Here is a 23,677-nt window from a genome sequence, read left to right as displayed (position 1 = left end):
CAAAACTTTTGCTGATGTTGCCCGTCATGTGGAGCCTGAAAATGAGTGGCTTGATGCTACTAAAGCTGTACCTACTGCCTTTGTGGCAAAATCAAGTGGTACAAAGAGATCAAGCTTCAAGCGCAAGAGAAACTGCAAAAATGACAGAAAGGGTAAGGAGACCAGAGAAGGATCCTCCAAGAAAAGAAACAAGCCAAATTTCAAGAAAGGAAAATGGTTTTATAAGAAGAAATACAAAAGCAAGATAAAGTGCTACAATTGCCAAGTCTTAGGGCATTTTGCTCGTGAGTGCATTGAGCCGAAAAAGGTAACATTTCAAAATGCATCTCTTAGTGCTATATATGTTTCTAGCACTGTTTTGCTAACTGAATCTTATCCAGTGTGGATTTTAGGCTCAAGGACCACCGAGCATGTGAGCCGTGATAGAGAAGCGTTCATAGAGTTTCGTCGAGTTTCACCTGGATTAAAGCATGTATATGTGGGAAATAATGCAAAGCTTGAAGCCAAATGGATAGGCGCTTAGAGAATGGACATGCGTGATGGCCGATCTATGATGTTGCATAACGTCCTGTATGTTCTAGAGATTCGACGAAACTTAGTCTCTGCGTCTGTTCTTCTAGATTTACATTTCAATTTTAACTTTAGTCGCAGTGGTCTTAGAATTACTCAAGACAATATTTTTTATAGTTTCGTACATCGTTATAATGGTTTTATTGTGTTAGATTGTAATCCTTCTACATATAACTATTATGTTGACCATTGTGTTATGGAATGTTGTTCTAGTAACAATGATGTTGATGTTATCACATGGCATGCAAGATTAGGTCACATAGGGAAGGAACTAATAGATTGTCTAAGGAAGGACATCTAGGTTCTTTCTCGAAAATTGAAATACCAACTTGTGAAAATTGTCTTGCATGAAAGATTACACGTAAACCATTTGGAAAGGCTAAGAGAGTTAATTTTCCATTGCAATTAATCCATTCTGATATCTGTGTTTTAATGAATGTGAGGGTTGGGTCTGGTGCTATATATTTTATTACGTTCATTGATGATTTCACATGCTTTGGTTATGTCTATTTGATTTCTCATAAATCTGAAGCACTTAAATGCTTTAAGAAATATTTGAATGAAGTTGAGAATCAATTAGACAAAAGGATTAAGATCTTAAGAACCGATAGAGTGTGTGAATATCTTTCAAAAGAATTTGAAGAATTGTGCAATGAAAAGGGAATCACCAGATAGTTAATTATTCCGTACACATCTCAACAAAATGGTATAGCAGAAAGGAGGAATAGAACACTATTGGACATGATACGATCCATGATGGCGCAGACAAATTTACCTATCTCTTTTTGGGGAGATGCATTATTGACTGCAACTTACATATTGAACAAAGTTCCTTCTAAATCAGTTTCTTCCACTCCTTATGAGCTATGGACTAGTCATAAACCAAACTTAAAGGATTTACGACCTTGGGGTTGTGCTGCATATGTAAAAAATTCTTTTAGCAAATTTGGTAAATTAGGTCCAAAAGACAAGAAATGTATCTTTATAAGATATTCAGAACACTCCAAAGGGTATGTGTTCATTGGTGAATTAGAGGATGGAAGTGTTACTAAGATTGAATCGCGAGATGTCAATTTTTTGGAAAATAATTTTCCAAAGAATGGCGAGGTAAAGAATGGAGAGCCTGTCTATGAAATGTTGAACTCAGATGTCGGCAAGTGTCTTCTGACATAGTTAAAATCAAATTGATCAAGATCTTATTCTTGATCCAAGTAGGAGTGGGAATTCTCAATCCCAAAATCCTTCTGACGAACCTGAATTTCAACTAGGAAAGAGTGCTAGGAAAAATATACCCAAACGTACTTATGACATTAAAGATTATGTTTTATTGGTATCTCCCACGGAAATGGATGAACCAAATTTTGTGACGGAGGCTTTATCGAGCCCTAAAAAAGATAAGTGCATGAAAGTAATGAAAGAAGAATTAGAGTCCATGAAAACCAACAAAGTCTGGGATCTAGTTGACCTTCCGCCTGGGCATAGAGCCATTGGGAACAAATGATTTTTCAAAGTTAAATGCAAAGCGGATGGGTCAATAAAAAGATACAAGGCACAATTGGTGGCAAAAGGCTTTACTCAAGAAGCTGGAATAGATTATGAGGAAACATTTTCACTAGTTGTGAAGTTTACCTCAATTCACTTACTTTTGGCTATTGTTGCACGTTTGGATTTGGAATTACATCAAATGGACGTGGTAATGGCCTGAAGCAATCTTCAAGGCAATGGTATTTGAGATTTCACAAGGAGGTGATCTCGTATGATTTCACCTTGATAAATGAAGACCATTTCATTTATGTGAAGAAGTCCAATGTGATGTTTGTAATTCTTTCTTTTTATGTGGACGATATTTTATTGGCCGAAAATAATTTGGAGTATTTGAAAACTATCAAGTCATGGCTTTCAAAGTCATTTGACATGAAAGATATGGGCGAGGCAGACTATATCCTTGGAGTTAAGATCCAAAGAGAAGTTATTGATTTTATCTCAAGAAACTTATATAAAGAAAATTTTGGAGCACTTTCGCATGAATAGTTGCAAATCCATGGATACTTCTATAGCGACAGGTGAAACTTTAAGCCTTGAAATGTGTCCCAAGACTGAAAATGAAAAGGAAGACATGTTTCGAGTTCCATATTCAAGTGCTGTCGGGAGCTTGATGTACGCTATGAGGTCTACTCGCCCAGACATTTGTTATACCGTAGGTCTGGTTAGCAGGTATCAATCCAATCTTGGAAGATATCATTGGAAAGCTGTGAAGAGAATTTTCAGATACCTAAAGGGAACTGTAGATTATTCAATATATTATAGTGGAAATGATTTATACAAAAGATATACAAATGCTGATTGGGTTGGTGATCGGAATGATAGAAAATCAACATCCGGTTATGCCTTCTTACTTAATGGTGGTGCTATATCATAGAAAAGTAAGAAACAAACCTGCACAACCCTTTCAACGATGGAAGCTGAGTTCGTGGCTTGTGCGTCTACAGTACAAGAAGTTGTTTGGTTGAAGAGATTCTTTGAGAATTTGGATATTACAAAGAACTCCCAAGGTCCCATGACTCTATATTGTGATAGTCAAGCGGCTATTGCATATATAAAAGATCCTAAGTATCACAGCAAGATCAAACACATTGACATCAAGTATAACTTTGTAAGAGACATGGTAGCAAGTGGAGACATAAATTTACAGTACATTCCTACGCGAAACATGGTAGCTGATCCTTTTACAAAGGTGATATCTAGAGACCTGTTTGAGAAATATATTATGGCTATAGGTTTGCGAAGGATATGAATATATTTATGTATTGTAAAATGACTTTAGTGTTATAATATGCTCATTAATATTTGACTCTTGAATTATGCTTATATCTCGTATGTATGTGATGAATGTTTTTGTTGATAAAGTGTGTCGAACAAGTCGCGAGATTGGCTCTCTCACACGAGCAATCGCCTCTTACGTTAAGAATCGTGAAGAGATGAGACCTTATAGAACCTTGGATAATGCGGGGTTATATTTACTTGTAGAGGTTGTTCTTGACAACTTACGAATTTCATTATTCGATTATGACTTGTTTTTGTAAGCCAGATACGAGTTTCTCTAAGAAGATGGTTTGAGAATTATTGAAGTGAGAAACTCGGGTTAGACACTTGAAGGTGTCTAGACCAAGATCTGTATGGTATTGAATGATTAAAAAAACAAGAAACACGTGTCAATATAAGGTGAGAACACCATAACATGTGTTTCATACCACGTGTGCTAGCGACCAATGGGATAATAGAAGAATGGATCCCTGCTTCTTCATTGTGTGAGATCCCGAAAAGTTATATTAACTTTTACTGAAATACCCTTTGACCTTTTGCTGTATCTTGAAGTGCCAATCGATGTTGCTACATTAGCATAGCACTAATAGCTTTGAGCGATTCGGCAATGCAGTGCATGTCTAGGAAAGCAGTTGATCTGGAATGAATAGATTTGAGTGGAAAGGGAAGACAATTAAAATTAGTGATAGCTTGTATTTACAGGTCGACCATTACACTTACCATGAGGGTATTTAGTGTAATTGTGGGTACAACGTTATATTTAAACTCGAGTTCACCTCTTCCGAGGATGAGGGATCAAATAACTACTACTGGAGTAGAGAATGGCGTCTGGGGTATTGCGAGTAATAAGATCCTCATGTTGGTAATGCAGCCTTTCCATATGTGATTGGATTTTTACATGGAGCTTTGGTACAACTTTAATGAGTTTGAAATACTATTGCTCTTAATGCTCGCAGGTCGCACAAACTATTTGTCTATATGAATTACGTGTGTTATTGACATAAAATTGGTTCGGCTATGGCCCACCATGACCGAAGTGGGAGATGTTGGATATTGAGTTTGGATCTCGGGTCGCTCCATGTGGGCTGACCCGACCCATTTAAAAGAGATAAGGTAAAAGAAAATTACACACAAAAAAATCACCATACACATTTAAATAGTGATGGGGTTAATCGGTTTTTGAATGTGGGTTAACTTCTCTTTTATATATATCACGTAAATTTTCTTCTTCTCAATAAGATAGAGAAAAACAGAAACTTCCTTCTGCTTCAAAAAAAACCACATAAGGATAAAAGACACTTAATTCGTGAAATTCTAACTTTGTTTCCAAGAGATTCAAAGTTCGACTTGGGACAATTCTTTTAATCGTGAGTTTAACAATTTCCGCTGCGACAAAAAGGTACACAACTTGTTGTTCTCTTCCCTCGTTTTTATCTAACAACAAATGTAATTGTGTTTTCTTTTCTTTGATATGGATTTAACTTTAAGGAAAAAGATGAGAGTTAGATCCATTGATCAATCTTTCGGCTAACACAAGGCAAAAGTTCGCCCAAATAAACTTTTTTTCCTAATGTATGCCTTTGAAGTTTCTAAGGAAAATAAGCCAAAAGAAAAAAAGGATTGTTCCTACCACTACCAAGAATCCTTTTAAGCAACATATTGATCAAGCAGAACGTGAAAAGTATTTGAGACGCAAAACCACTATACATACAATTAGAAAAATAAAAGGCAATCTTGAACCTTTTCCTTTCTCCGTGTTGTCCCCAAAGGGAAAAAAACGTTAATTTCTTTTAAATTTACACGTTTAAGTTTTTACATATCCCTCTTCCACAATGAATTAGAAAAGAATTGTCAGTAGACTAGTGTGCGAAAATATATTCATCTACTGCAGGGCGGACATAGCACTAAATTTACGGGTTCAATTGAATTCATAATTTTCGATTTGAACTATAAACTTATGTGTAAAATTCATTATATTTGTAACAAATAGTATATATGAACCCATAATTTTAAAAATATAATGGGTTCAATGCTAAGAACCTTAAAAATTAAACTCATAAAGTTTAAATTCTGAATCCGCATATGATCTGGGTAAGAATATTAATTATCACAGTTCTTGTTTCATAGCTAATACTCTCATGATTAGCGTGATTACATTTACATGTGCGGTAATTCATGGCCTAAACTAGCAAGCCTTAGATTATGGAAATTAGAAATTTTAGAGAAGAAAAGCCAAATTAATTAAGGAAATCCAACTTTAGTCAAATAAATTAGGAATAAAATGGTTAAAATGTTAGCAACTTACTTTAATTAGGTATCAAATTATTTTGGGGTATTATCGTGATACGATATATCTTTCTCCTTCTCATTATGTAAGTTATTAGGGAAACTCTACTTGGTGGACATTTTTTTCCTTTATATACCTTGATATAAGTTTTATAAATATTATTATATCAAAGTTAAAGTATTTGTCTGAATAAGCAAAATATGCCAATATTGTTTGCTGAAGGAATTTATTATTTAATGTGAAAAGGAAAATTTTTGCCATAAATCAAACTTATAGAATCATTTAGTTCATTTTTGGCTGTTGATTAAGATCAAACTGGTCATCGTCCTATTCAAAAGGTGAATAGGATATATTTTTTAAATTCAAAAGATTAAGGGCTTAAATGAGATTTGCTCGGTTTGATTATATGTCAAAAAGCTAAAATAAGATTTTTGTACGTTGCTAACTTTATCCTGACAAAGATAAAAGCAACAGAAATTAATGCATGTGAACAAGTCTTAATTGGTGGGTTTTTGTTATTTTTGGCTCATCCTTGTCCATTTACAGCAAAAGATATTACTCCCTTCGTCTATTTTTAGTTGTCAAGTATTCAAAAAATACCTTTAATATTAATTATTTATTTCAAATTATTTTTTAAATTTATTAAGAATATACACTAATTACTATAAATATTATAATAAATTATACATTTTATTTAAGTACTAGTAATATTTTGTAAAGTCCACACCAAATAAAAGGTGGAGCATGAGAGCACGTAATCTTTTTGTTGTCATGCAAAGGTTATCCGTACAAAGACAATATACAGTAAAGGAATGGGGACAACGTACCAAAACTGGGAAACCGCACATGAAACAGAAAACTGCGGGACCCATCTTGAAACTGGGTCCCACACATCAGCGTCCAGAGGAGTTGTCCAGATCTGGTTGCCTCACACGTGGGACAAAGGTAGGTCCCATCTCATAAACAAGGCTAAGGAGAAAAGTTCAAAGAAAAAAAAAGGCCCTCACGTTCAAAGGAAAAATTACAAAGTGTTTGTTTTAAATTTTATTACACATAAGGGTTGGGGAAATGGCATAAGAAAATTAGGAGGCGAAAATATGAAAATCAAGATTGCTACAATCAAAATTACAACAACAACATATCCAATAAAATCTCATAGATGGGGTCTAGAAAAGATAGCGTGTAAGCAAATCCTATCCCTACCTGACTAAAAAGAGGCTATTTCCAATAGACCTTCGGCTCAAGAAAAGGTGAAAAGAGAGAAAGGAAGAAGACGGAGAAGAAAGAGGAAGAAGAAAGAAAAAAATAGAGGGACGAAGGACGATAAGGAAAAGAGGAGAAAGACAAATATAATAATAACAACAGCAACAACAATAACAAAACCAGTAACAGAAAATAGCATCAAACAATAGCAGACTGGAACATACGATATACAAAGCGAACGAAAAAAAATAAGGGAGCTACTAATCTATATTATTATAAAAGCATGAATATAATGTCGGTTTACAAAAATAACCTTATAATATTAAGTATGATAACTCATAATAAAAGGACATAATCAGAATTCTAGATATTAACCTTATAATCCTATTAGTTTTAGGACATAATACTACATGTTAATATTTAGGACTTTAAAATTAACTAATTTTTGGTTATTAAATCATTACTTATTGAACTAGGTAAGAATTCATAAATAAAAACATTAAATTTAACCTTGTATTGGAAGAACTTAAAGAGAGAATAGTCTAAATACCTATAGAAAGGCTTTGAAAAAATTTGGATTTAAAAAAATCGAAAGATTATAAACTCAAGAGTCCACTTTGACTCAACATTTTAAAAACTAATAATAGTGTATATATATATATATATATATATATATATATATATATATATATATATATATATATATATATTACCTTCTTTATTTATATTAGAAATTGAAGGAATATTTTTTTTTACTTTGAACAAAGTACAGTTCCTTCATAAAAGTTGTAGTTGCATTTTATGTCGATTTTAATTAAAATTAGTTTTAAGATTATTTTATTTTATTTGTTGTTTGATCTTCATGATTTTTTCTATCTTTAGTTATTTAAATAGAATCAACATTTTACATTTATAAAAAAAATTATTTACTTTTCATATCATAAATCAAACATGTTGTTTAATGTAAAATTTACGTGAGTTTTCAACATACCATATAATATTAAGTATAATAACTCATATTAAAAGGACATTACCGAAATTCTAGATATTAGCCTCATAATCCTATCAGTTTTAGGACATAATACTACACGTTAGGAATTCTATTAGTATAATTACTTTCGGGCTGTCTAATTCATATAAAATTGAACAAGTAAATATCTTTAGTCATGTAATCCTATTACTTTTAGAATATACTTATTAAAAATTCCTATTAATAATTTAATTTTAAAACGTATTATAATGTCCTATTACTAAATTTACTTGAGAATGTATTATATTGTCCAAATCCATTTAGAAAAAAGAGAGCCTATATTATTATCAAAGCATAAATACAATATTAATATACCAAAGTAGCTTTAAAATATTAAACGGAAGAACTCATAGGGATCATATAACTGCAATAACTTATTTTTTGGACTACAATACCTTCTACGCTAATTTTTAATATTTAAGATTTTAAAATTAATAAATTTTGGTCTATTAAATACTTACTAAAAATATGTAGGAAGGTTTAATAAAATTAATTTCATAAGAATCCTCTGTATTGGCAATACATTATCACCCCATAATATCCAATACCAAAAAAATAAAATTAATATTAAATGGACCGCATAAATAGTCGAACTGAGGGGGGGAAAAAATACTCCCACGCTAATATATTTTAATATTATATTTGAACTATTTTCCCACTCAAATAATATATTTTTTATTTATTTTTTGTGTAATATTTAAAAATTCCCAATTATTAAATAACAACTAAGAAAATATTTAAGAATATAAATGTGTGAGAAAGAAAAAAATCGTTGGTAAGAGTCAATACCACTAATGATTCTACAGACGTAACGATCTAAAAGTGAAATGTCATATCAATATTTTATTCTTTGAAAATAAAATTTATGGTGGATAAAATTATAATTAATATTAAATATTCAAAACAAGAGATGAACTAATATTAAGATCTGATCAGCATAGAATAAATTAATTTTTATGTTAAAACCAAATAATTAAATCTTTTAATTTTATTTAGCAAGAGAATCCAATTCAATTATTTTTAAATTCATCATATGAGTAAAATTCTTATTCAAGTTAAAAAAAATCTTAGGGAACATATATTTATTCCATAAAAAGAGCGTTAGAACACAAAATAAAAATGTTAGTATATTATTAAGAATCAAAATGATATACAAGTGTCTGAAGAAGCACAATCAAAGCTAAATCCTAAAAACGAACAAGCTTTCAAGACTATATTATAAAGAGTTGACTCTGCTATAACGAGACTATTCTTTGTAGATGCCTCCGGCGGAATCGAAATAATATTTCTATGTAATACGTTACTTGCAAATATCATATTAAGAGGCATGAAGCTGTTAGCAATAATAGCAAGTGGTGTGCCAACAACTATTTTATTGTGAGACCACCTACTTTAGATTTGATATACCTCTTCAAACAACTTAAATAACCATCACAAATATATCAAAGCAGAGCAATGATGCTAAATTTATAAGGAAAGCAAAATTGATAATATGGGATGAAACACTTATGGCTAAGTATCAAACGATCGAAAAAATTGCCCGGAGTTCTAGAGATATATTGGATATTAATGAACCGTTTGATCATCAATTAGATGATTATTGTATTATTATACATAAAATTTCTTTAATTAAATAAATTTTATTATTCCTTCATATAAATAAATATTTAAATCATCACGTGTCATTATTAGCGTGCAACGCACGTTGATAGATACTAGTACTACTAAAAAGAACGAGAAACTCTCGCTACCTACTAGCCAACTACCCTAATCTTCAACCTCCACGCCCTTCTACAGTTACATATACTGGTTTTGCAAATAATTTAACTTGTTATCATATGTTATTTAAGTTTATTTTTCATTACCAAATCAAGATTGCTATAATCAATTATCGGCTGTGACATGTTAATTTAATCTAATAATGTTTTAAAAAATTATGAATTTAGACATAACTTAAATTATGAATAGAATTCTAGACATAATAATATACAAATATTATACTATTAATGTAGTTTTAGCAATTATAGGAGGCTCTTTATTTTTTTCCCAGTTCATCAAATATTAGATTTATTTTATATAATTACTTTTCTTTCTCATTTACAGTGACATAACTTTTTTTATTTGTGTTAAAAATAATAACTTGCATTTTTCTCTTTGGGAACCATTCAAATCTAAGTATTTCCATTCTAAAGTAGCTGGCAGGGATCCGCTTGATATAAAATTTAAACAAAATATATAAGAACGTGGGGGACTTTAATCATCATATTTAAATCAATAATGTTGATATTTTAATCACTTTAACATAAATGGACGGCCGAGGTACCTGTTACTGTAGGTAATTTATCCTATTGCTGTAAAAAAAATAAAAATTGCACTATCACTTTGCAGTTGCTAAGCTAAAATTATGTACATTTTACGCTCCTTTTTTTAACAGCCCGTTTGTTCATGAAACTGTTTCCACCTTTTTCAAAAAAAAAATTACTTTTTTCGAAATCGGTGTTTGGCCATAAAATTTTTAATTTTCACATAAAGATGAATTTTAGAATTTTTCAAAAATTTTATAAACTCCAAAAAGGCTATTTTTTAAAATTTTCCCTCAAATCACTCACAAAAATTCAAAAATAATCCAAAATTATATTTGTTAGAACATACGCAGCGGAGACAAGCATACAAATCAGGCATCAAATACATGTGAACTAGACAACGCAATAATAACGAGATTAGAAGCACTAACCTCATGAAGTAGTTGCATAAACCTTTCAAGCAGCAAGAATCCAGGGCTGTAGTTTTCTGCTATTTGCCTAGTAAAACCTTGGACGATTTTGCTATTGGGTGGGCAAGAACAATCCAACGGAAAGGTAAGTTATTAGGTAAAACTAGTCTTCCTTTAATAGACCCAAAATTAAGCCACAATAGGGGCTCAAAAACATGTAGGATTCTGCAAGTAGAATCCTACTCTAACTCAAAAGGATAACTTTTCTCCCAAGCTACTTTTTACCCAAGTCTGTCCAGGTTTTTACTAGGTATAGCAAGGACCACAGAAATAATAAGAGGCTACTAATTATAGTATTAATTCGAAATTAGCATGAATTAATTTTTACTATAATTAATTGCAATTTATTCCACTAAAAAACTGCAATTGAACTCCTCAATATGAATTTCGAAAATTTATTAACACTTATTTTAACTACCCATGTTAATATTTCAAATAACAGTTAATTAAATTAAATCACTGAAAATTTAATTCAATTAACTAATTAAATCCTTTATAATTCCGCTTAAACTATTTCATGTGACGGATACAAAATCCAGCGGCCGGGTTTTCACATGAAAACTTATAGCTTACATAAAGGGGTATCATCAAACCCAAAACCGAGTCATGAATTCTATCAACTAATTATTATTCACAAATGTTATTCGTTATTGTCCAATCTATTAGGCATATACTAACTCTAAATAGAGTCGTACCTTTGATAAATCAAAATAATAAATAAATTACATTGATCATAATAATTATATCAAGATTAGGAGTATAAGCTTATTTAATGAATTAGAGAAAATATTTTATATATTCAGTACAAAAACATCTTTTCTCTACTTGATCCGTTCAATATACACTGAGTATACTAGCACAAGAAGTTGGAGTAAAACTACTCCCATAATCAAGATAAATTATACGATAATCTTGTGCTACAATCACCAAGATATTTTGTCCAACAATATCTTTGATTGTGAACATAGTTTATTAATTATGAGAACCAACAATTTAATCTTCTGTGCATGAGCTAAGACTCCATACACTAAATTGTCTACTACATAACTAAAAGGACACACATGTAACAAATGATCTATTTAAAATAGTACTTTATTGAATTGAATAAATTAAATAAATAATTATTCCATAAAGAATAAAATATAATACTATGTCTAAACCGCATGGTTAATAGTATATCCCAACAATCTCCCACTTACACTCATAACCATGCGTCTACTACTCTAACACTCATTCCTTCTACATGCTTGTCAAAAATCTTCTGTGTCATGCTCTTTGTAAACGAATCTGCCAAATTGTCCTCTTACGCCATTTTCAACACTCTTGCATCACCTCTCTGAGTTATGTCCCGAATTAAGTGATATTTACGCTCAATATGCTTACTCCTTTTATGGCTTCTTGGTTCCTTTGAGTTTGCAACTGCACCACTATTGTCACAATAAAGTACAATTGGTGCTTGAACCGAAGGAACCACATTAAGCTCTTTCAGAAAGTTCCTGAGCCAAACAGCCTCTTTAGCTGCCTCAGATGCAGCCACATATTCGGCTTCCATGGTGGAATCATTAACATATGATTGCTTGATGCTCCTCCAACTTAGGGCTCCACCTCCTAAGGTAAAAACATATCCTGAGGTAGATTTTCTAGAGTCTCTATCTGACTGGAAATCTGAATCAGTATAGCCAATGGGTGCAAGATCACCTGAGTGATACACCAACATATAATCCCTAGTCCTCTTCAAGTACTTGATTATATGCTTAACAGCAGTCCAGTGTTCTCGACCAAGGTTAGACTGAAATCTACTAACCATGCCAACAACAAAGCAGATATCAGGTCTAGTACATAGCATAGCATACATAAGACTCCCTATAGCAGAAGCATAAGGGACCGCCTTCGTCTTTTCTATCTCATCAGTCGTTTTTGGGGACTGATCTTTTGATAGAGAGATTCCATATCTAAAGGGGAGAAACCCTTCCTTGGAATCTTGCATGCTAAACCTGGTGAGAATAGTATCAATATAAAGTGCTTGGGACAAGCCTAATATCCTTTGCTTGTGATCTCGCATAAGTTTGATCCCAAGGATATGTGCTGCATGTCCCAAGTCTTTCATATCGAAACGTGAGGACAACCTTTCCTTTACTGAGTTCAACATGCTCACATTATTTCCTATGATCAAAATATCATCTACGTACAAAACCAAAAATGTAACTTTATCTCTATTCCACTTCTTATAGACACAAGACTCATTTTCACATTGATCAAAATCGAAGATCTTAATTGATGCGTCAAAACAAGCGTTCCATGCCCTAGAAGCTTGTTTCAATCTATAAATGAATTTCTTTAATTTACACAACATGTCCTCATTGCCACTTTTTATGAAACCAACTGGTTGTGCCATATAGATGCACTCATCAAGACATCCATTTAGAAAAGCGGTCTTGACATTCATTTGCCAGATCTCATAATCGTAATGAGCAGCAATGGATAAGAGAATCCTAATCAATTTAAGCATGGCTACCGACGAAAAAGTTTTCTCATAATCGATCCCTTCTTTTTGAGTAAACCCTTTTGCAACAAGCCTAGCTTTAAAAGTTTGCACTTTTCCATCCACTTCTCTCTTTTTCTTATAGATCCATCTACAACTTATGGGTTTGACTCCAGTAGGTGGTTCCACAAGATCCCAGACTTGATTGGAGTACATGGAATCCATTTCAGATTTCATAGCATCAACCCATTTATCAGCATCTGCATCATGTAGTGTTTCTTCATAATTAATAGGTTATGTATTAGGCTCTTCGGGGATTCTATCATAAGATTCTCCCAAGAGCGCAAACCGCAGAGGTTTTCTAATAATTCTCCCACTACGATTAGTCACTACAGGTGGAAGTTGATTTTGTTGTTGAATCACATCATCATTTCTTGGAACTGAAGCCTCAATGTTATCCTCCACACCTTGCGGTGCTGGGATATCATTAACTTCTTCCTGGAGTGCAGGTTGCATAACAATTTCAGGTTGTTCAACAATCTGAGGTTGCTCAACATTACTCTCACTACTTTGGGGTAGTGAGATGTCAGGCAATTGTTCTTGTGCAATCTACTGCCTATTGACATTTCTCCCACTATGATAATACAGTGGTATGTCAATACTGGCTTCCGGGATACGTTCTAGAGATGAGTCTTTAGTTACTCCATTGTTTAATTCCTGTAAAACTAGTTTACTTCTAGGAATATGGTTCGTTAGATAATCCTCTTCTAAAAATCTGGCATTTGTCGTAACAATTACCTTCTTTTCTTTGGGACAATAAAACAAACCGCTTTTTGTTCCTTTTGGATATCCAATAAAAATGCATACTTCTGTCCTTGATTCCAATTTATCCGCTTTCCCTTTCAGCACATGTGCTGGACAACCTCAAACCCGAATATGTCGTAAACTTGGCTTGCGCCCAGTCCACAATTCTACTGGAGTTGAAGGTACTGACTTTGAAGGAACCAAATTTAGAATGTAGTTTGTTGTTTCTAAAGCATATCCCCAAAAGGAAGAAGACAAATTAGAATAACTTAACATTGATCTAACCATTTCCATAAGGGTCCTATTTCTTCTTTCTGCCACATCATTTTGTTGTGGTGTTCCTGGGGTAGATAATTGAGATGTAATTCCATTATCTGATAAGCATTTTATGAATTCCGTATAAAGGTATTCACCACTCTATCAGATCGCAATGTTTTGATATATTTATCATGTCCTTTCTCCGTTTCCGTCTTAAATTCTTTGAATTTCTCAAAGCATTCAGACTTACGTCGCAACAGATAAATATATCCATATTTTGAGTAATCATCTGTGAAAGTCACAAAATACTCAAAATCACCTCTTGCTTGTATATTCATAGGACCACACAAATCAGAGTGAATTAATTCTAGCTTATCACCGGCTCTATTTCCTTTTGAGGGAAAATGTCTCTTGGTCATTTTGCCTTCTAAACAATATTTGAATATTGGTAGTGACTCCACTTTTAATGAACTCAAAGGTCCATCAGAGACCAATCTCGAAATCCTATTTAGATTTATATGGCCTAGACGTAAGTGCCATAAATAAGTTTGACTCAATTCAGAAATACGTTTTCTTTTATGTGGTAGATTAATGTTATTTAGTTCTTTTGGTTGTTGTAGCACATGAGGAGATATATAAAGAATAAAAAGGTCATGTACTCTAGCAGAAGTGTAGATAAAACATGTATTAAACTTAATAACAGCAGAGTTATTAGCAAAATAAATATTATAACCAGCATCCATTATTTTCAAAACCGAAATCAAATTCCTTCTAATAGAAGGTACATAGAGAACATCTTTTAAAACTAAAACGCTATCACTACTAAACAAAACTCTAATATCTCCTAAAGCTAAAGCTGGTGCTGGATCGCCATTGGCTTGAAAAATGCAAACTTCATTCTCACTTAGCCGCCGCATTTCCTGAAACCCATGCAAAGTGGTACAGATATGATTAGTGGCTCCCGAATCTACACACCAAAACATGGTAGAAATAGCCGCTAAACAAGTTTCAACGACATTTAAATTTGAATTACCTTGCTTATTCAACTTTTCCAGATAGGCAAGGCATTGCTTCTTGTGATGCCAAGGTTGCTTGCAATGATAGCACTTGCCTTTAGGCTTTTTCACACCGGGTGCCAGAACCTTTTGAGCCTTCTTCTTTTTCTTATTGCCTTTTGACTTAGAAACGGAAGCTTTCTCAACATTGAGTACTACAACTGGAGCTTGTTGTTTGATAATAGATTCTGCCGCTTGCAACTCATTCAACAATTTCGCTAGTGACAAATCCATTTTGTTCATATTATAGTTCAAGCGAAACTGTTGAAAATTGTCAGGCAGAGTCTGTAGGACCATCTCAACTTGAGATTCCTTATCAATCACAGCTCCAAGGACCTCCAGCTCATTCAGAAGACTCATCATCTTCAGAACATGGTCCCTGACCGATGATCCTTCAGCCATCTTGGTGTTCAAAAGGGATTTCATGGCTTTCTGCTTAACTGCACGATTTTGCTCACCGAACATCTCTTTGAGACTTTCGAGCATATCATAAGCAGACCCCATAGACTGATGCTGATGTTGCAAAACATTCGCCATAAAGGCAAGAATGTAACATCGCGCCATCCCATCAGCCTTAACCCATTTGTCATAGGCCTTAACCTGATCATCAGTAGTATTTTCAGATTTTTCTGGGCACTCCTCAGTGATTACAAATTTGTCACATTCAGCAGTTAAGACAATATCAAGGTTCCTTTTTCAGTCAACATAATTCGGTCCTTCTAACTTGTTTTGGTTCAAAATTGAGGTAAGTGGGTTGAATGAAGACATGGTTAATCTGAGAGATATTTACATTAAATAGATCATTAGTTATGTATTTAGAATGATAAAAAACGGCACATTACACATATAACCATGCTCATTGAACAATTAGATTCGTTAGGGAAACTTAACTATTCATGCAAAATATATGAGTTATGTAAGATATTAACCCCATAAATTTAAATAGGATCAACTCATATGGAGAGTAAATTGTTTATTTAAGATAGGTAAATATCACTTTTATAAACTCTAGTTTCATTCAATCAACATGTAACTCAATTGGAGAGTTAATACAAGTAATGAAATAACTAGAGGCAAAACTACAGTAATCATCTATAATGAATTTATCCGACGTGGAATAAGACCTATGTCAACATATAAATTCATTATATTACTGTAAAACATGATTGGAAACAATGGGAATTGAACCCTACCATCACAGATTTCTATTAATATATTTTTTTATTTAAACAAATTCCAGAAAATAGCAAAAAAGGCCAAAACTCCATCTAAACGACCTCGAATGCCAAAATGACGTACGTAAGTTGCGCCGTTTCAGATGAACCTACCAAATTTGAGGTTAATCGGAGTTCGACAGAATTTCAGAATTCTACGCGTGACTAGAATTCTGTTTTTGGCGTTTTAAAGGTTTTTAATTATTTTGACTTGTTAAAATCACATCATATACTGATGTTTGTTAACACATGATTTCAGAACTCAAAATAATCTTTTTTATTTTATAAAATCGTGTTTAGACAAAATTGTAAAAACAGTATGTTTTCACTAGTCAAAAACGGTACTATTCATAATTCTGTATATTAATCCAAAAATACAGAACTAATATCATACAAAACAGTCAAGTTTTTATTAATATAATACTGTGATTATGGACAGAACGCAACTAAAACCGATTAATGGTATTAATTCACTATTTATGCATATGTATATTAACCCATAATTACATCATTAATAACATTCAAAAACACAGTCACGTTTTTATTTAAAAAAAATTGCTATTCAGCAAAAAACGTAATCTGAACAAACTGTTATTTAAATATAACACCACTGTTTATATATGTGTATATTAATTCATAATTTCAGAATTAAGCTACTAATAAAAACAATCACGTTTTTAATATAGAATAATCATCCCAAACATGTATCAATAAATAACACGTTTTAATATTACTCTATGCATGCTGTATTACATTATCTTGTTAGATGTAAGACGGTGTCTGATACCAATTGTTAGAACATACGCAGCAGAAGCAAGCATACAAACCAAGCATCAAATACATGTGAACTAGACAACGCAATAATAACGAGATTAGAAGCACTAACCTCTTGAAGTAGTTGCACAAACCTTCCAAGCAGCAAGAATCCAGGCTGCAGTCTTCTGCTATTTGCCTAGTAAAACCTTGGACGATTTTGCTATTGGGTGGGTAAGAACAATACAACTGAAAGGTAAGTTATTAGGTGAAACTAGTCTTCCTTTAATAGACCAGAAATTAAGCCACAATAAGGGCTCAAATACGTGTAGGATTCTACAAGTAGAATCCTACTCTAACTCAAAAGGATAACTTTTCTCCCAAGCTACTTTTTACCCAAGTCTGTCCAGGTTTTTACTAGGTATAGCAGGGACCACAGAAATAATAAGAGGCTACTAATTATAGTATTAATTCGAAATTAGCATGAATTAATTCTTACTATAATTAATTGCAATTTATTCCACTAAAAACTGCAATTGAACTCCTCAATATGAATTTCGAAAATTCATTAACACTTATTTTAACTCCCTATGTTAAGATTTCAAATACCAGTTAATTAAATTAAATCACTGAAAATTTAATTCAATTAACTAATTAAATCCTTTATAATTCCGCTTAAACTATTTCATGTGACGGATACAAAATCCAGCGGCCGAATTTTCACATGAAAAACTTATAAGCTTACATAAAGGTATCATCAAATCCAAAACCGAGTCATGGATTCTATCAACTCATTATCATTCACAAATGTTATTCGTTATTGTCCAATCTATTAGACATATATTGACTCTAAATAGAGTCGTACATTTTGATAAATCAAAACAATAAATAAATTACATTGATCATAATAATTATATCAAGATTAGGAGTATAAGCTCATTTAATGAATTAGAGAAAATATTTTATATATTCAGTACAAAAACATCTTTTCTCTACTTGATCCGTTCAATATACACTGAGTATACTAGCACAAGAAGTTAGAGTAAAATTTTACTCCCATAATCAAGACAAATTATACGATAATCTTGTGCTACAATAATCAAGATATTTTGTCCAACAATATCTTTGATTGTGAACATAGTTTATTAATTATGAGAACCAATAATTTAATCTTCAGTGCATGAGCTAAGACTCCATACACTAAATTTTTTACTATATAACTAAAAGGACACATATGTAACAAATGATCTATTTAAAATAGTACTTTATTGAATTGAATAAATTAAATAAATAATTATTCCATAAATAATAAAATATAATACAATGTCTAAACCGCATGGTTAATAGTATATTCCAACAATATTCATGTTCAAACACAACTTTAATTTTCAAATATCATTTCTATTTGAATTTTTTTTTATTTTTTCCCGAAATTTTACAATTCTTATGTCCAAAAGCCACTAAAAAATTAAAATAAGGAAAACCCAAAAAAAGTACGTAGACGAGAAGGAAAAGGAAAAAGTAGCACTATGGTCTACGACTGACGTGGAGGTCAGGTGTTGAGAAGAACAACGTGGTGGAGACCCAAAATGTCAGTTATTGCATCGAATTTACCGCCACGTAATCATGTTATCCCGATAGTTTCACATATATCAGAAAAACCTGAATTTTCGGAAAAGCCCCTACAAATTAGCTGACTGATGAATTTATCACTAAATAACTTCTACAGAAATGCCAAAACAACGTGAGGACTGTATGGGAGTCCGAAACCTAAAAGTTGGGTATTTGGACTCAAAATACATTTTTACTGTTTAAAAAAAAAAGATACTTTTCTATATATGATGCGGTATTACATTGCGCTATACTTTAACAGCGTTTCTGTCGTTAAAGTATAGCGCGAAGTAATAACACGTTATACCTCTTCATTAAAAAGCCTTTCTTCTTCCCCACACGACAGTCTTAGTCTCCCCTCCCCCCCCCCCATTTTTAAAAAATGCTAACAGCGTTCTCCCTCTCTTTTTCTCCATAAAAATCCGAGTGGACCCCACCCGCCACACAAAAAGATAAGATTGTAGGTCTCGCATCCAACCTAAGCCTTCTATTGTTGTGGTTTCCTCGTTTCGGGCTCAAAATTTCAATTTTTCGACTTTTTTAAAAACGTAAATCGAAGTATTCCGATATAGTTTATGTCGAAACTTGTATAATAATGCATATTAGTTTTCTTGAATGTGTTTCCATGTTATTTTGTGTTTTGTTTGCGATTAAACGTATGTTATTTTTATCCTGATTAATATATTAGTATTTTAAAAAAATATTTAAAAGTTGAGAAATAATTTTTTTGTTAATAAAAAAGTTCATAAATTTCTTTTACTGTTTTATATGTAATTTCGTGAATGTTATATTATTAAAATATATTTGTTGTTTTTATTTATTTTAGATTATTTATTTTCTTAAAGACTAGTGCTCTTTTAGCGTAGTAAAATATATAGCCTTTTAGCGAAGTAAAATGTAGAGCCTTTTAGCGTAGAATCCATGTAGTTTAAGTATCTACTATATTGATAAATCAAACACAAACTCTGTCCAATTACAATTTACAAAAATTAATTATTTAATTTATAAAACAAAAAACACAAAATTATGAAAATATTAAATTGGCACACATAAAAATTCAGGATAGCTTGGTACTACTGGGCCTCAAACATCGAGCCTGGAACCCTTAGATATATACGCTGTCCCATTAAAAATTAATTATTTAATTTACAAAACAAACACACAAAATTATAAAAATATTAAAATTGACACACATAAGAATTCAGGATAGCTTGGTGCTACTGGGCCTCAAATATCGACCTTGGAACCCATAGATATATACGCTGTCCAATTAAAAATTAATTATTTAATTTACAAAACAAACACACAAAATTATAAAAATATTAAAATTGACGCACATAAGAATTCAGGATAGCTTGGTGCTACTGGACCTCAAATATCGAGTCTGGAACCCATATATATATATACGCTGTCCAATTAAAAATTAATTATTAATTTACAAAACAAACACACAAAATTATTAAAATATTGAAATTGACATACATAAGAACTCAGGATAGCTTGGTGCTACTAGGCCTCAAATATCGAGCCTCGAATTCATAGATATATACTCTATCCAATTAAAAATAATTATTTAATATATAAATCAAACACATAAAATTATGAAAAAAATTAAAATTGACACACATAAGAATTCAGGATAGCTTGGTGCTACTAGGCCTCAAATATCGAGTTTGGAACCCATAGATATATAATCTATCCAATTAAATAATTAAATATTAATAATTTACAAAACAAACACACAATTAATATTGTTTAATTTACAGTAGACGACATGGATGTGCTGCTTGTGCATCCTCGACCTGTCTCCGATATGCTCTTAGTGTTACAGGGTGATCATAGGTCCGTCTACGTATGGGAGGGAGAGCTACTGGTCCAGACTCTCCGCGCCAGGATAGTGGACGGCTTGTGGGACTTTATGAGGGGCAAAGATTTCCATCCTCGTGTAGTCTAGTACCTGCGGGATACGAGCTTCAATAGGATTTTTGAAATTGGGGGCTGCAGCTCGACTGGTCTCTAATCACGGCCTTGATAGAGCGGTGGTGACCGGAGATATACACTTTCCACCTGCCTATTGGCGAGGCCACCATCACACTGTAGGATATTGAGGTTTTATATGGGATGCCTGCTGATGGATAGCCCGTTGCACTGCCTCAAGGTATGAGATCTATGTCGCGTGGCCAGTATTTAGACTTGTTGCTCTAGCTCACTGGTTTCAGGCCACAGGATGAGACTGTATGTTCAGGGGCTAGTCGCATTGGTTTGACAGCTATTAGACAGTATTTGGAGATATTGCACCCCGACATCACCGGCGAAACAGACGATCTACATATTCACCAGTATACGAGGTTGGTGCTGCTCCTTTTTTTTGGGGGGGGGGAGGTCTTGTTCCCGAAAACTTCGGGAAATCTAGTGAGTTTGCGATTTCTACATCATCTTCAGCTGCTAGATGATTTACCTCAGTACAACTGGGGTGCTACTGTTCTCACTTACCTGTACCGGCAGCTGTGCTGGGCGAGCATGGGCACATAGAGTGACGTATGTGATTTTCTGACGCTTCTATAGGTGATAACACATTCGAATACCCTGTTCATACTTCCAATTCTATCTAGTCAAAATTTATCTTAAACTTTATGTCAACTTTATATGTTAGGCTTGGGCCTGGGAAAGGTTCCTGGTGTTCCAGCCACCTCTACCACCATTACCTCCGGATGTACCACCTCTGTTTCTCCCTCTAGCTAGGAGGTGGGTTCTCCGGCGTGGAAATTACTGATTTTATAATGCTTATCATAATCTCCCCATTGTCAGGGATGTGTTGGATATGCTGGAGGGCGCACAAGTAAATATGTACCTAAACTTACTTGGTATAGATTCACTTGTGTTGCGCATACTCACTTTTATGTTCTTATTTGATAGTTCATCTGGACGCCATACAACGACGACTTGGTAGGTGGCCTGCCCGATTATTGCTCGGTCGACCGACTGATTTGGAGCACTTCCGTCCCGCTGATGTGTCTCGATATTATGGAGCATCATGCTATAGAGCGGGTACTTCGTTTGTCCGTCTGTAGACTATGTCGAGGGGCCTACATGGGAGGCTACACATTATTAGCAGGATGATCATTCGAGGGCGGACGAAGCATTTGTAGCATGGCTAGAGGCGCATGTCCATACTTGGGACTGGCGAGAAGACCTGATTCCGCCCCCACCTTCACAGATCCTGATGGTGACTATTCATCTCTATACATCCTAGTACTTCTGTGTTACTCGAATTTTTATCGGGAACCCCATTCGTCAAACTGGCGGTCAGTACAGACCATATGCCGGGAGGCACGAGGCACTAGTATGTTATTTGGTATTCTTACTTATAACTGTGGTATAGTATTCTGTAATTAATATTTTAAATGTTGCGCAGACTATTGGTCATCATTTATTCTACCAGTTGGGATTGCAGATGCAGTAGCATGCCGGCGATCCTACGGTCACTGAGTATGGTCGGTAGGTGACAAAGTTGGCTCTCCGGACACTGCAGCGAGCCAGAGAGGGCGAGCGCTTAGATTAGGAGCCTGATTATGTGGCGCCAGAGAACCACCATCCGTATATGCATTCTCTTTTGCACTTGCAGTTTGCGCAAATAGTCCTTGTTACACAGCATTTTAAATGGTTCAGGTGGCCAATAATGCTCAGCACCCAATGGTTGCAACTGCACACTATATGTGTTTACGTATGCAGCAACACCGTATTTCCTATCAACATAGTTGGTTGCCCCTAAACCAACTTGTTGAAAGCACTTCATGGCATGTACGCATGGTATGTGGTAGATGGTCCATTTCCCACATGAACATAACCTGCTGGCTTCATTCACAGTTTGTAGATTATTCCCCAACGTCCGCGGATAGCGGTGCGAACTTCAAAAATACCCCGATCATAATCATACTCTAAAATATAAATGCCACTGTGCTCGCCTCCTATATTTCTCAAATCTTCTCATCGGTATTGGCATAAATTGAATACCTCTATCCATCAATTCCGATGCAGCTCTATGCCTTTCAACAAACCTCTCCGCAATATGTTTGAATGTCATCCAGACCATGGCAGTGACAGGAAATCCACGTGCACTCTTCAATAAGCCGTTGAATGACTCTGACACATTTGTAGTCAGAGCTCCCCATATTCTTCCACCATCAACATGCAATGTCCACTTGTGAATCTCATGTCCCATCAGTCAATTATAGGCTCTTTCATCTAACTGCTGAATCGCTTCCATGCGCCTCCTGAATTTGCACTGCTGGTACTCAGTTGCAGCCATCCACATTAAATCATGCAAGGCCTTGTCGGGATATTTCTTCTGGAAATTGGCCTTTAGGTGCCTCACACAGTAGCGGTGGTATGCATAGGGTTCCTGCATTCAGGCAAATGCCATACAGAACTTAAAATACCACCATGCCGATCAGATATTAGACAAATACCTGAACATTGTTTGAAAATATGCTGCTTCAAGTGGTTGAAAAATAGCGTCCATGTATCTTCGCTTTCATTGGCACAAATGGGGAAAAACTAGTGGAAATATTTGTCTGTTGGAATATACTGCAACTGCGATCAAAAGCTTAATATCATACTTTCTATAGACATGAGTACCGTCTATGGAAATTACCGGACAACAATGCACAAAACTATCAATTGCTGGTTTAAATGCCCAGACACGTAGTTGATAATATATTCCGGTATTCCTGGACTCCGCTCATGCCTCCATTTCAACAATAGTCCCGGGGTTAAAGTGTTTCAGTGTGGCCATGTACCTGGGTAGAGATGAA

The 23,677-nt window shown here is 33.8% G+C and overlaps 1 protein-coding gene across 1 annotated transcript; it reads left to right on the top strand.

Annotated features, from left to right (window-relative positions):
- Positions 1–2,611: 2,611 nt before the first annotated feature.
- On the top strand, positions 2,612–2,989 carry LOC138885967 (secreted RxLR effector protein 161-like). Its single transcript, XM_070166984.1, has one exon. The coding sequence runs from the start codon at positions 2,612–2,614 to the stop codon at positions 2,987–2,989; it is 378 nt and encodes a 125-aa protein (XP_070023085.1).
- Positions 2,990–23,677: the final 20,688 nt, after the last annotated feature.

The sequence above is a fragment of the Nicotiana sylvestris genome, chromosome 2, assembly GCF_000393655.2.
Source record: "Nicotiana sylvestris chromosome 2, ASM39365v2, whole genome shotgun sequence".
NCBI lineage: Eukaryota > Viridiplantae > Streptophyta > Magnoliopsida > Solanales > Solanaceae > Nicotiana > Nicotiana sylvestris.
The sequence above is the reverse complement of the archived record's forward strand: the minus strand, read 5'-3'. Positions and strand labels throughout refer to the sequence as shown.

Bases quoted from the DNA above. Each gene is read 5' to 3' on its own strand.
- LOC138885967 (XM_070166984.1), top strand. From the start codon at position 2,612: ATGGATACTTCTATAGCGACAGGTGAAACTTTAAGCCTTGAAATGTGT.